A 13,616-nucleotide genomic window follows, 5' to 3' on the forward strand; every position below is an offset into this window, starting at 1 on the left:
CCTCCTAAACTAGCGAGCTACACAACTGCAATGAGAATGAGCCAGTTGGCACCATTTTTCTACATTTTGTCATTTTTGGGGCTCCATACTTACAAACTTTTATCTTCATCACCTCTGACCCATAATGTTAATACAAGACTGATTTTGAAAACTCCCAACATACAATGATGCATTTAGGTAAAATTCAGGACCCAAATTTCTAGTTATAAAACCTCAACAAAAAAAAGGATCCTTTAAATGACCTGATGTGACGTCTACAACGCAGTTTAGTTCAGATTTCATGCACTATTTCACGTGATATAACCTCTCTAGCGGGGACGGTTGTGGCCCTTTTCATCACGTACTTGGCATTAATGCATTCTGGGAGGTCTGTGAACTTGTGAGTATAACCTTCTTGGTAATAACCTTCCTAACATTTCACACTATGGCATTCTACCGAGGTAATAACCCAGATTTTAGCTGCTCTTTAACTCCTGCTGAGAAATCTTCCTCTCAGGCAAATCCGAGTCCTCTGGGTACACAGAGTCACTTCAGTGCAAGCGACTCTATTTGAGCGTGAAACGAAATTCTCAAGTAATAGACTGTCTACAACACAGAGTCATCCACAAGACGACGGAGACAGTAAAAGCTCACGAAATGGAAACAGTTTTTGGAGGCAAAGTATCCTCTTGTTTTTTTTAAATGGAGATAGAAATAGTTCACTCTGCATAGCATACACTTCCATTAGTGATAATAGGTGAGCTGTATCAGGAGAGGGCAGCTAGGTAATGTGAGGAGGCGGGACCAGCGGACTCCAGCCTGAAGAATACCAATGTGGCAAATCAGACTGTGAGCTCAACTTTTCAACTGGGTTTAGTACAAAAACCTGAAAAACAAAGCAAACTGTTTTTAGACTTACATTGTTTGCAGCATCTCAATATAATGCTGATAATCTACAGGATGTGATGACGATGATTAAGTTAAGGATGGTTAAAAGCCACAAAATGATACTGGCAGATGTTTGTGTGCTTCACGCTGCACTTAATTAAAAAATATATTAATAACAATGGGTCAAATGACTGTGTGTAATGTGACATGGGGTTGCTTGCAATGATGAACGCACACAGAATAATCACCCGGCTCTAGAGTTTCCTTCAGCTCTACGAAACGTTTTAATACATTTCAAATCAGTTTTTTGTTTTTTTGCGGCCCTCAACTCTACAGTTTTGATTCACTCGCTGCTAACAAGTTATTATAATGTCAATATTGTGTTTATAGCCGCTCATGCTGCACCAGTGTCGCCACAGAAAGTAAAAAAAAAAAAATCTATAACAGAGTTAAGATAAGCTTTTTCTGAATTAAATACCTACCTAATACTGTGTTGTTGAATGATGCTTCACTTCCTGAACAAAAATGATTTATTTCAAATTGTATATAATGTATTAATTTACAAACTCGACTTGCCATTAATGGATTAAATAGTTTCTTTCATTATGTATTTATCTTAGAAAAAATACAACAAAATATTCAGTAGCTGTCAACAAGAGAATTGCTGATTTAGTCAGATCCTTTGTGTAACTTGACTTGCAAAGCAGCAGGAGAGTTACTTGAGGGGGAAAGAAAGTCATATTTGAAGAGTTTGTATTTGCATTGGACCAGATCTGCTTTGGGCAAATCCAAGCTTGTATTTTAACCACATGACCAACTCTCTATTCTTTATTTTGAATATATCAACTACATAAGGGCCATTGCTCAGCCTGGCGGCAGTTGTAACATGAGATGAGTACAACCATGAATTGTCAGTAATTGATGTAACAGCCTGAGAGTGGGTGTAAATGAAGGGGTCCTACAAAATTCCCCGAGGAGACACACTGGCGGGCTGCAAGCAGCTTATTTCCTGTTATGATAATAAAAAGGGAATAACACTGAGAGTCCAGTGCAGAGGGACATACAGAGGTGAAAGTATTGGAGCCCTTTAAGATATCTATCCTAGTTTATTGACAGGTGCGTTTGATTCATGATGAGGTTGGTGGATAGAGGTGTGGAGGCTCATCATGTAAGCTCTGGATGCTGCCGACACATTAGTGCAGTGTTGATGACTATTTATCGTCTGGGTCTAGTCTGAGTGACTCCATGATAGATGATATGACCAATAATAGAGTCATCGTTTCATTAATATATCGCGAGTCTCTGTATATAAATGATAACAGTATGTGAATATGTTAGTGCTAGGATTACTTTGGATTACTCTTTGAAAGAGAGTCATCATCCAATGTGTAAATTACCAGAAATAAACAGATCATATTAGATTGAATACATACACATATACATACACATCAATACAAAAATGTATGCAAAGTCACATATAAAACAATAAACTTACGTAACCGTGTTCCACTGTTTTTCATTACGTTAAACTAAATTCTTAAATGTGCATTTTGTGGGATTTGGCGACATCAAGTGGTGAGGTTGCAGATTGCGACCAACGGAAACTTCTCCCATGCTGGACCTACCTACAGATATTGGTTGGTTTTGTCCGTTTTGGGCTACTGTAGAAACATGGCAGGTGGCTCTTTATATAAGTATAACTGTTAATACTAAAGTAACGTTAACAAAACGATTCCTTGTTCTAATGTTAACCCGGGTTAGCGATACGCTGGTAGAAACCCTGATGGAGTATTGCCAGGTTGACAAACAGGTGACGACCTCGGATCTAAACTAGTTGATGCAATGAAGACTCATTGGGAAAGTGGCTGCTTGTGTCCATAACAGTACACACAGTGGTATCGGAGTATTTATAGTATAAATATAGTACGAGAGACACTGATAACAATGCATCCATACTGAAATCAATCAAACAGAAGCAGAATAGTGAATTCTTAGTGGCCATGGTATAAAACAAAGTAAACCACAATACATTAAACATTAAAAGGACTAAAACTATGTTTGTACTTTGTCAACATTTGTGCATAATAATTTACAGTAAAGATGCTAATTTAGTTTTTCCCCCCCCCCGACTGATAACAGACCCTCATTAACCGTTAACCACTAAGATTAGTGCCACTGCGTTGCATGCAGGAGTGTTTAGGTTGAAGTGCATCACAGGCTGCCCAGCTGGATGATACCCCGATGCACTAACACGTTAAATCCAACATTTACCACCAGCTGCAGCGGAGGCGGTGCGATGTCGTGTGCACTGTCGTGGAAACATTCAGCCACTTTTCCTAGTAGGTCTCCACCGCATCATTTAGTTTAGTGTTAGTACCGTTATAACCGAGAACATAGCGGTGCATTAAAAGTGCATAGTTTATTTGTCGGTGAATAAATGCTACAACTTATTAAGACCAAAGTCAAGCTCTTGTATCTTGTTTGCAACCAGCTGATTCAAGTTAAAAGGGGTTAGCTCCAAAGTTAGCAACATATGTAGCTCAGGCTCACAGAGACTGAAGTTTAAGGTGGACCAGCTATTCTGCTTTCAGTTTTTTTTTTATTTGGTCATTTCCAATATTTCTTTGAACTGTTAAACTGATAGCATTAATCAATGAAAACTAAATTTTTTTTTTCAGTTAAAAGTTAATTATTAACCTCCTTAATTTATATATTGTATATTTTTCACATACATATATTTACAAAAGAAATCTTATGGGTCATCCATATATTAAGGTCATATATTCACTCATATGGTAGCGAGAGCATTAATAAGGACACTTTTCATCACAACCAAAATAAATAATATCTGATATCTAAGTGGGACTTAAATTATGGGTGTTCTCCAAATCAAACTTTTAACAGCACAGAAGCAATAAACAAGGCCCTAATGCATCACCAATTAAAACTTCATAAATTGCATTGCATTTTTTAACAGTTTGCCCAGAACTTGTCTTCCTGTTGCAATTCACTTGGTGTCTGAGCTGAGCGTCAGTGAGATATACAGATTAGGAAACTCTGTGCCTCGGTTACCAGCTATGTACTGGACTGTGTAACATTCAGCTTTGGCACTATGAACTTATAAGAGTCGCCCCAGATCAGCGAGGCCACTGGACCGACTTTGCTTGTTAACTTCATCTAAAAGTGCCTCTCACAGGGGAATGTGCATAGAACTGGAAGATACTCAGTGTTGCATAAGATGTCAGCAACTTTGTCTTTAAAGGCTCTTTCAACAAATGAGTTATGTCATCAAAGGTCGCAAACCTGTTTAGTTCATTTTAAACTGAACCCTGGGAGCGTTTTGTTGAGTTAGTCCGGTTCGTTTGTGTCGAAATCCTGGTGATGACTGACAACAGAACCGAGACGGTCTGAAAGGATGCGTCTAGGTCGGCTTCAAAGTGGACTCTGGTGGGGTTTGTTTGTGGTGTCCAATCAAACGAACCACCCTCAGGATTTTATGATAGCAGATATGTGATTTAAGCATGACTGCAAAAGCAAAACTACTAACAAATGCATGTTCTATTGTCAAATCTGTTCAGAAAGCCATACTGTAATTGATCTGTATTAGACAAAGTATATTTCCCATTTGTGCAAATCAACATGTATGCGTATCAGAAAGTTTTTTCCCCTGATAAACAAGAAAAGAAAAACAGTTAAATCTGCTGTGCTTGTATCAGACTGCTTCGTCAGATTATTAAATCCATTAAAAAGTTTGTGACAGTGTATGTAGAGACGCCTCAAAGCAGCTTTTGTACAGTTCTGTCTCTACCTGTTAGTCATCAGGACTTACATTCCATTTGCAGTCTATTTATATCGATGATGTTTATAATGAATTATTTCTCAATTAGCTTTTTGTGACACCACAGAACATAAATATAGAGATCAGAAGCATCAAAGTGCTGAACAAACTTCTGTCAGTCAGTGGAATCCAGTTCCCTCGTGGGTCCCGATGATGCAAGAGGACGATCGCTAAGACTAGTTGCGACAGTTATCTATCAGTCTCTACAGCTTTATGTCTGCTCCTCTGGGTTTGTTTGAAAGGAAGAAAAAGAGGCAGTGTGAAGAGAAACAGGACCAGAACTAAAATGCAACAAAGTATAATTATTTTCCCTTGGGCCGGATAAAAATAAACCTCACTACAGGTGCGAAAAGCACCCAAAGATGTGTGGACACCGTACCTTTCTTTGCCATCTGAGCTTCCCGTGATCCAGGCGGAGCGTTGATGTCCCCCGTGCCCTGGAAGTAGATGTATTTCTTCACAGTGATGAGGTTGGGTGCAAACTTCCACACGTCCTCTCGGTCGTCGATTATGGAGACCATGGAGTCGCCACACGGGAAAAGATTCCTGTCAGGGAAATCACAGGGAAACTGATTCAAGATAAGCACTGTGAGGGTGTTATTTATCGCTCTTTGGCTGTAGTAATGGTGAAGTGACCGAGAGTGTGTTTCGCTGTGAATCAAAAATAACGGGCACTTCAATTTTTCTATCTTTTACAACATACGTCCAATTGTTTTCGATTTGCTGTGAGATATCAGACAGATCATTCAGCAGTGAGACTGAGAGAGAATACTAGATCTCTACTCTTTGTGCTCATCAACAGTCGCTGACAGTGTAGACAGATTGTCCTTGATAACATTTACAGAAGCAAGGAAACAATTTGGATAAATTCACTGCTGCCAACAAGCTGTGTGGATCATCCACCAACTGTTCCATCATTACCGAGTGAGACATACTGTACGTTTTAGAGTCTCTTTTGGCTGTAACAGATGACACTGCAAATCCATTTAGTACCTCAGATTCCCCGTCTTGGAGAAAGGGTCGATGCATTCATCTCTGGAAAGGATCCGATGAGAGAAAAGCTTCTTTTCAGGATCCAGAAAGCCTAAAAAAAAAAAAGGAAGATTAAGGGGTGATATGAGGAAAAAGATGCATATACGAGTACCAATTAAGCTATTGAAATTATAAACACCCTCTCTTAGGTCACAGTGGATATTCTATTTATATTGCAAAAAAAATAAATACTATTTGCAACCAAATTTGCTGTTTTATTTCCACTAAACAATTACAAAACCATCCTTGAATAAATACATTTTCTTTCCTCCCATCTTAACCTTGCCACAACCTTTTCCCCAGTGTTTTTCTCATAGAATCGAGAATTGAAAACTTTCTCAGGCTTTTCTTGCTTTGTCTAAAGAGTACGCAGATTGATTCGTGGATAGAGATCTACCTCTCCTTTAACCCAAGCAGCAACCTTCAGTGCTGAGAAATTAAGCTATAACAGCGAAGTCCTGAAAAACTTCAGTTCCTCTAATGGCCACTTGAGGCGGGAACCAAAAGAGAGTTAATCCCCATAGAGCCCCATGTTAAAATGCTTTACTTACAGCAGAAATAAACATGTTTACTGCTTGATACAAAGAACAGTTTTAGTCACAAAAGCTCATTTCCGAGTTTATGAAAATGTACATGGGATGATTTTCAATACAACCGTTTAAAACCTATAAATTATATTAAGGCTCAAAGTGCGCAGACACTTCGAGCGAAAGGTGGATGCCGCACTAGGTCGTTTTTTTTTGGTAGCTGTCTGCTCTGCTGCTTCAAACGGGCCCGACTCAACTTTATCACGTTGCCCAATTTTGGGAGTCGTCACTCCCAAGACAGCGCCGGCCATAACCACCCACTTTGAGCTTCACAGCGGCTTTTCATAAACCCATGGCTGACGACCCGGAGACTACATCTATATTCTAAAAAGTCTGTTCTATAATCGCAGAAGAAGCTGTCAGCAGTTGGAGCACTGCCCTGAACAATCCCCCCTCTCTCTCTGCATCAGGACCAGAAGTACAATCCAATTCAAAATGCATTAAACATTCATCATGTGGGAGGCAGAACAGTACTGGACCAAGGCTGCTTCTATTAAATACAGTAAGATGAAGGATTGCACCCTGAATACCAATAAGACAGCATATAAACAAACTACCTTCACTTCAATATAATCCAGCCTTAAATCAGAAAGTGGAATATTTTCATCTAGAAGGAAACCAACATTAGTCAGCTACCAGACACATGCTGATAAAACTAGAAAGGACTAAGAATGAGCAAAACACGAAACGTGAGCAGACACTTCCCTCTTATGGACAGCAACAGGCAGTACAAGTAAAAGAGAAAACTGTCATACGGTCAGATTTTGATACTAATGAAACTATCTGAATTCATGTAAATGGTGCTTAAAATGCTGGAAAAGTTCTATAAGATGTAAAAAAGGAATGAGTCCATTACCAGCAATGGTGTGTGCATACAGGCGGCTCCCGAACGTGAAGACGTGCAACTCATAGAGTTTGGCGATTTTTTCCAGGAATGCCTTGCAGTGCGGCCGCAGTCGTGTGTGGAGCATCGGATCTCCTCGGCCGAGCTGGAAGTGGAAAATACCCTGAAGGGAACAACGAGAGTGTTAACAGTGACGCAACAAGTTCAAGTATCAACATTCACTCTTAAAATAAAAGACATTGAATACAAACTTCAGTTAAATCGATGTTGAGAAGCTGAAAACTGTCAATTTGAAGTAGTTTCAAGAAATGATAAATGAATGAGTGACTCAAAAGTGTGCAATTCCATTGAGGCTCTGTCGTTGCATCAGCAGACAGCCCTTTGATGCAGCTCAGGAGAATTATCCTTAATTCTTTGTAAGTATTACTGAGAATACAGAAGAGTGATATATGTGATTGAATAGTACCTTATTGGACATACGCTGGCAGTGCTGTTCAGTGGTGTGGATCAGCGTCTGGTCCAGATCCACCATCAGGACCAGCTTCTTGTTCCGGTGGAGTCTCTGCTGGTCTTCTCTGCCCAGCTGTTCTGCTTGCTTTTGGGAGGGAATGAAGAAAACTTGAGCAACCACAACACAACTATTCATAAAGACTGTATTAGCAGAATTTCACATATGGGGTTAAGTTTACATCTTTTGATCTTTTAAAGCTCTGTGATAAACTTTGCTGGCCTGGGGAGCAAGCTGCATGTTATTGCCCAAAAAGGGTCATATATTTATATTTAAAGGGTTAGAAAGATACACCGGCCTTGATTTGACAGGGGAAACAAGATAACGAGCAATCTTACACATCCCCCTTTGATATGGTACAATATTTCTCAGCGTTTCATGACATATTAACTGCATAATTTAAATTTGGCATCTATACAAACATAGACCTAAACAGACTCCTATCCATGACTATGTTGTTATCCTTTGTTTCAGCTGAGAGTTACGTGTTCTAAATACTGTCAGGAGATTTCTTGAAATTCCCCGGGAAATTGTATGCATTTGATAAATTTGAGGATACAAACTTAAAGCACAATTGAAAAACAGTCAATATATTAAATATAGCAAGGATTGAGAATGTTCTGAACCAGTTTCTTGATGAGGCACAATGCTTCCAATACCATTGCATACACGGAGATCGTATAATGGCATGACTATGTCGTGTAAATATATATATATAAAAATTAACAAACATGCAAACACCGTTGCTTTTTCACTGTTAACCGACTGTAATTCATCACTGACTTTCAATAACTTGATATTTAACACTCAACAACACTGAATAAATGGACTGTGAGTTTTATTACATTTTTTATATATATATATATTTATGCCCTACTAGCCCAGTCTTACATGCATCTCCATCATATGACTCACCTCGGAGCTGACCATCAGCTCGGGGACACTGTGCACCATGGAGACGGTTGCTGTGGAGATGGGAGTTTGCTGGTTCCCATTCGTGTTCTGCAGCCTGAGAAAAAAAAGAGTGGGAGTCATGCATTTAGTGGTTTCACTCTTAGGTCCTTGAACATGTTGTGACTGAACAGAATAGGGGCTTCCACAAACAATTAAGCATCGGCTAGCACAGAAAATGCAACAGTTAGCAAGTGATTTTGGCTGATTGTTTGCATTTCTAAGCTGCTTCAGACTGACCTTTTTTGTTCATTAAAACATAAAACATTTTCCGCTGCTGTAAAATATATCAGCACCATTCTCATCATATATCCTCTTAATGCAAACCGAGGTGTCCACTGTTAAAAACAACTTCCAGTGCACCTTTGAAGCAACAATTTTACCTCACATTAACAACATACTTGCACTTTATTTCTTTAAATCAATAATAACAGCAATAAATGTAGCTCGTCTCAGATTCTAACTGACAGCTGAACATTTTACATCTTTATCTAACGGACAGAAAGGAGATTGCGAGAGTGTGAGCGCTTGATTTATGACCTCAGATGCACTCAAGTCTTTCTGTTTGATCTCTGGTGCCACCTGATGGTATCAAATAATACAGAATCCATCACAAATACTTCGGTCGGATATATTCAGTCAGTTTCAATGCACAGGAATGTAACATTGTTTAAAAGATCAATTATTAATCAGCTCAAAGTCGAATGATGTTGAAACACGTCGGGTGACTGTTTGAAATGGTAAGCATTAACTTTTACATTATTTTGGTAGAGATGTTTTGCAATCAGGTCCGTTCATGTGAGGTTCATCGTGTGTGCAAAAAATATCATATTATCCAAACATTGAACACAAAATTGAAAAGATATTTCTGTTTATGTATAGTGGCTGTGTTTTTGGATTTCCTTACTGAGTCAGGTCCTGGCCACATTCAGCACATAAACCCTTCATTACTACTGGATGGCTGCATTCCTCTATTCGGACGATGACACCCCTGAAAAAAAAGAAAAACACATGTTAGTGTAAACATGTACTTTTCAATAAACCAGTAAGAGTGCATTCAATAGTCCGATCCTTTGGCAAGGATTTTATATGAACCTTTGCTTCGTGGCATGCAAGGCCTCGGTGTAAATTCAGTTTATTAGATGTTACATGTCTTAGCACTTGAACCTCATAGATTCGCTCTGAGTGACGGGTAAATGTTAGTTTTTTACTTAGAGAACAAGCTGTAAATCAAGTCAACTAAACATGTCTGTATTTGCATTAATGAATAGCTTGGCACACAGATGCTTTGCTTTGTAATTAAAACACCACAGCATCCCCCTTTTTAAACATTACAAATAGCCAACTGTCTGCTAAACTGAGGAAACACTTGTGGAAATGCTTCCCTTGTGCAAATATTTTACTTCTGATTTTTTTTTAAGGCAGGCACTTTTGACACAGTTTTAATATTACTTTACATACAGTACCAGTCAAAAGTTTGGACACATCTTCTCATTGAACTACTTTGAAGAATCTAAAATATAAAACATATTCTGGTTTGTTGAGCATTTGTTTGTTTACCACATAATTCCATATGTGTTCCTTCATAGTTTGGATGTCTTCAATATTAATCTACAATGTAGAAAAAAATAAAAACCATTGAATGAGAAGGTGTGTCCGAACTTTTGACTGGTACTGTAAATATATATATATATATATTAAATATTATATATATTATATATTATTATAAATTTTATTTTATCATTATTATGATTTTATTTCATGTCAGATCTGGAACACAGTATATATATATATATATATATATATATATATATATATATATATATAAATAATAATAGTTTTGTATATGTTTTTTAAAACCATTGAATGAGAAGGTGTGTCCAAACTTTTGACTGGTACTGTATAATACACTATTATTATATTAAACAAGCAGCAGGGATTTCAAGAGCCAGGAGTAGAAGTTTACAAGGGGCACCTGAAGGCAACACTGCCACCAAACATTTTGAATCAAAGTCATGTAAATGTGGATTGCTATAAAAATGAATGTTTAAAAAGAATGCATTACATAGCTGCTGAAAAGTACATGAACTGGTATTCTGTAATAACACTGGAACAAGCATAAACAGGCATTAAATCAAATCCAGTTGGACAGCAGCTCCACCTGTCAAATGAACCAGTCTTGTACACACACAACTCTTCAAGTGGTTGTGCCTTCAAAATAAAAGCGTACAAAAATGTTTTCTCTCCAAGCATGCTTGCAATTACATCGGACTGACTATCAACAACACCTGTAACGTTTTTAACACATCACCCATAAATATTGTTCACGCCCACTCCTAGAAACGAGCAGAAACAAACAATCTAAAAAACAACAGTCTCTTATTTTGAAAGGATGGGCCAAAAGTCTGCTTGAGCCAGTGGTTGTGCCTTCAAAATAAAAGCGTAAAAAAAACAACCTTTCTCTCCAAGCATGCTTGCAATTACATCGGACTGACTATCAACAACACCTGTAACGTTTTTAACACATCACCCATAAATATTGTTCACGCCCACTCCTAGAAACGAGCAGAAACAAACAATCTAAAAAAACAACAGTCTCTTATTTTGAAAGGTTGGGCCAAAAGTCTGCTTGAACCAGTCTTGTACACACACAACTCTTCAAGTGGTTGTGCCTTCAAAATAAAAGCGTAAAAACACTTTTCTCTCCAAGCATGCTTGCAATTACATCGGACTCACTATCACCAACACCTGTAACGTTTTTAACACATCACCAATAAATATTGTTCACGCCCACTCCTAGAAACGAGCAGAAACAAACAATCTAAAAAACAACAGTCTCTTATTTTGAAAGGATGGGCTAAAAGTCTGCTTGTAGCAGGCAAGCTAATACTTAGCACTTAGCTAGCTAGCTAACTAGCTAAGCAACATGGCTCCAGAGCGACAGCTGACAGGGCTCCAGACAAGCACACAGACTCACCCTGGAGGTATGACCTGCCCGAGCTGGCAGCATAGCTCCTTGATGACTCCAGCGCGGTCTGACTTGACTTTCCTCTCCGGCAGCCTGGCCGCCTCTGCCGCCTTCTCCTGCGGGGCGATGGGCGCGCAGAGAGCCAGCACGGAGTCCAGGTTCACCAGAGTCCCCGGCTTCACTTTCCACTCCAGGAGCCGGAGAGGGAGAGCCCCGCTCGGCCAGCAGATATCCGCCACCTGCACCGTGGGGCCCACCACCACCACTGCTGCTCCATCACCACCACCAGCACCAGCGCCGCAGTCTGCAGGAGGATCCTCCATGTGTTCCACCCTAATAGTTCCCCCGCTTACACCACGTGTATCATTAAAACCTGCAAACCAGAAGCACTAGGGGAGAAATAAAACAAACAAACAAACACACAAACGTGCTGTGGGTTTAAACAGAGTCGCTTCCAGTTCGCTCTTCCCGCCCGTAAACAGGAAAGCGCAACACTGCAGCGGCACGGGGTTCGCTACAGCTTCCGGGAGACGCGGACCCAACTCTCCCAAACGACCTCTCCGCCCTTTCAGAGTAAAATACCAAATGGGGAAGAAATAGCGTTTTGTGGTTTTGTTGAAGATGTTTTGAGATTAGAATATGTGTCTTGTTGATTGGTTTGGGTTTTCTTATTTGTTGGGATTGGATTGTACGGTTAATTGTTTCGTTTGTGTGTAAGTGAAGAATGTTACAACTTTTATTTTGAAGGATAGTCCACGTTTCCGGTTTGTTCAGGATAAATGTGGCATTTGACAGCAATACACACATAAAACATACACAAAACTATTATAATATAAACATATATATATATATATATACACATAAAACATATACAAAACTATTATAATATAAACATATATATATATATATATATATATAAAAATATACAAAACTATTATATATAAACATATATATATATATACAAAAACTATTATAATATAAACATATATATATATATATACATAAAACATATACAAAACTATTATAAAATAAACATATATATATATATATATATATATATACACTGTGTTCCAGATCAGACTGAAATAAAATCATAATAGTGATAAAAGTGACAAACTTTGATATATATATGTATATGTATATATATATATATATATATATATATATATATATATATATATATATATATATATATATATATACATATGTGTGTTATATATATATATATTATATATATATATATATATATACATTTTGTGGTTTTGTTGAAAATGTTTTGAGATTAGAATATGTGTCTTGTTGATTGGTTTGGGTTTTTTTATTTGTTGGAATTGGATTGTACGGTTAACTGTTTGGTTTGTGTGTAAGTGTACATATATATATATATATATACACATATATATATATATATATATATATATATATATATATATATATATATATATATATATATATATATATATATATATATATTTGCACTGTGTTCCAGATCAGACTGAAATAAAATAATAATAATGATAAAAGTGACAAACTTTGAATATGTTTTAGATTTTAGATTCTTCAAAGTAGTTGAATGAGAAGGTGTGTCCAAACTTTTGACTGGTACTGTATACAAAACTATTATATTATAAACAAGATCCGTTTCAAATGATCCACTCAAGCCATCATGGCTCTTTACTTGCTTTGTTTTCATTACAACTTTCCATGAACCTTGAGATGAGGACTTTTGGGCCCGCAGAGACCAAACTACCTGATGTAAGATGATGTAACTTAAACATAATACTACACCTGTCTCATGTGTCACTGAAACCTTTCAGCTGTTTGCCTCTGATTGCAGCATTTACTATTGCATGCAATGGTTTACAATCTACAGTCTATGCTTCAACGTGCATTTAATTGGATGCAAATTAAGAAAATATGTTACTGCATATGTTACATTAACTTCTGTCACGGTCATATGCTTTTTTAAATTGTTTTTGTGTCCCAAATGCTACTGTCAGTCATTCACTTTATGGGGTGAA

General features: G+C 37.8%; 1 protein-coding gene across 3 annotated transcripts in view; it reads right to left on the reverse strand.

Moving 5' to 3' along the window:
* ctdp1 (CTD (carboxy-terminal domain, RNA polymerase II, polypeptide A) phosphatase, subunit 1) overlaps positions 1-12,138 on the reverse strand; it is a 68,257-nt gene extending 56,119 nt beyond the window's left edge. For all 3 annotated transcript variants that reach the window (XM_054605936.1, XM_054605934.1, XM_054605937.1), the window contains exons 1-7: positions 11,605-12,138; positions 9,535-9,618; positions 8,592-8,685; positions 7,635-7,763; positions 7,181-7,331; positions 5,699-5,789; positions 5,085-5,251 (exon numbers count right to left, since the gene is read on the reverse strand). In XM_054605936.1, the coding sequence (XP_054461911.1) occupies positions 5,085-5,251; positions 5,699-5,789; positions 7,181-7,331; positions 7,635-7,763; positions 8,592-8,685; positions 9,535-9,618; positions 11,605-11,918 (1,030 nt within the window). In that variant the 5' untranslated portion in view covers positions 11,919-12,138. The remainder of the gene's footprint in view (positions 1-5,084; positions 5,252-5,698; positions 5,790-7,180; positions 7,332-7,634; positions 7,764-8,591; positions 8,686-9,534; positions 9,619-11,604) is intronic.
* Positions 12,139-13,616: the final 1,478 nt, after the last annotated feature.

Source organism: Anoplopoma fimbria, chromosome 10 (assembly GCF_027596085.1).
Source record: "Anoplopoma fimbria isolate UVic2021 breed Golden Eagle Sablefish chromosome 10, Afim_UVic_2022, whole genome shotgun sequence".
Taxonomy (NCBI): Eukaryota; Metazoa; Chordata; class Actinopteri; order Perciformes; family Anoplopomatidae; genus Anoplopoma; species Anoplopoma fimbria.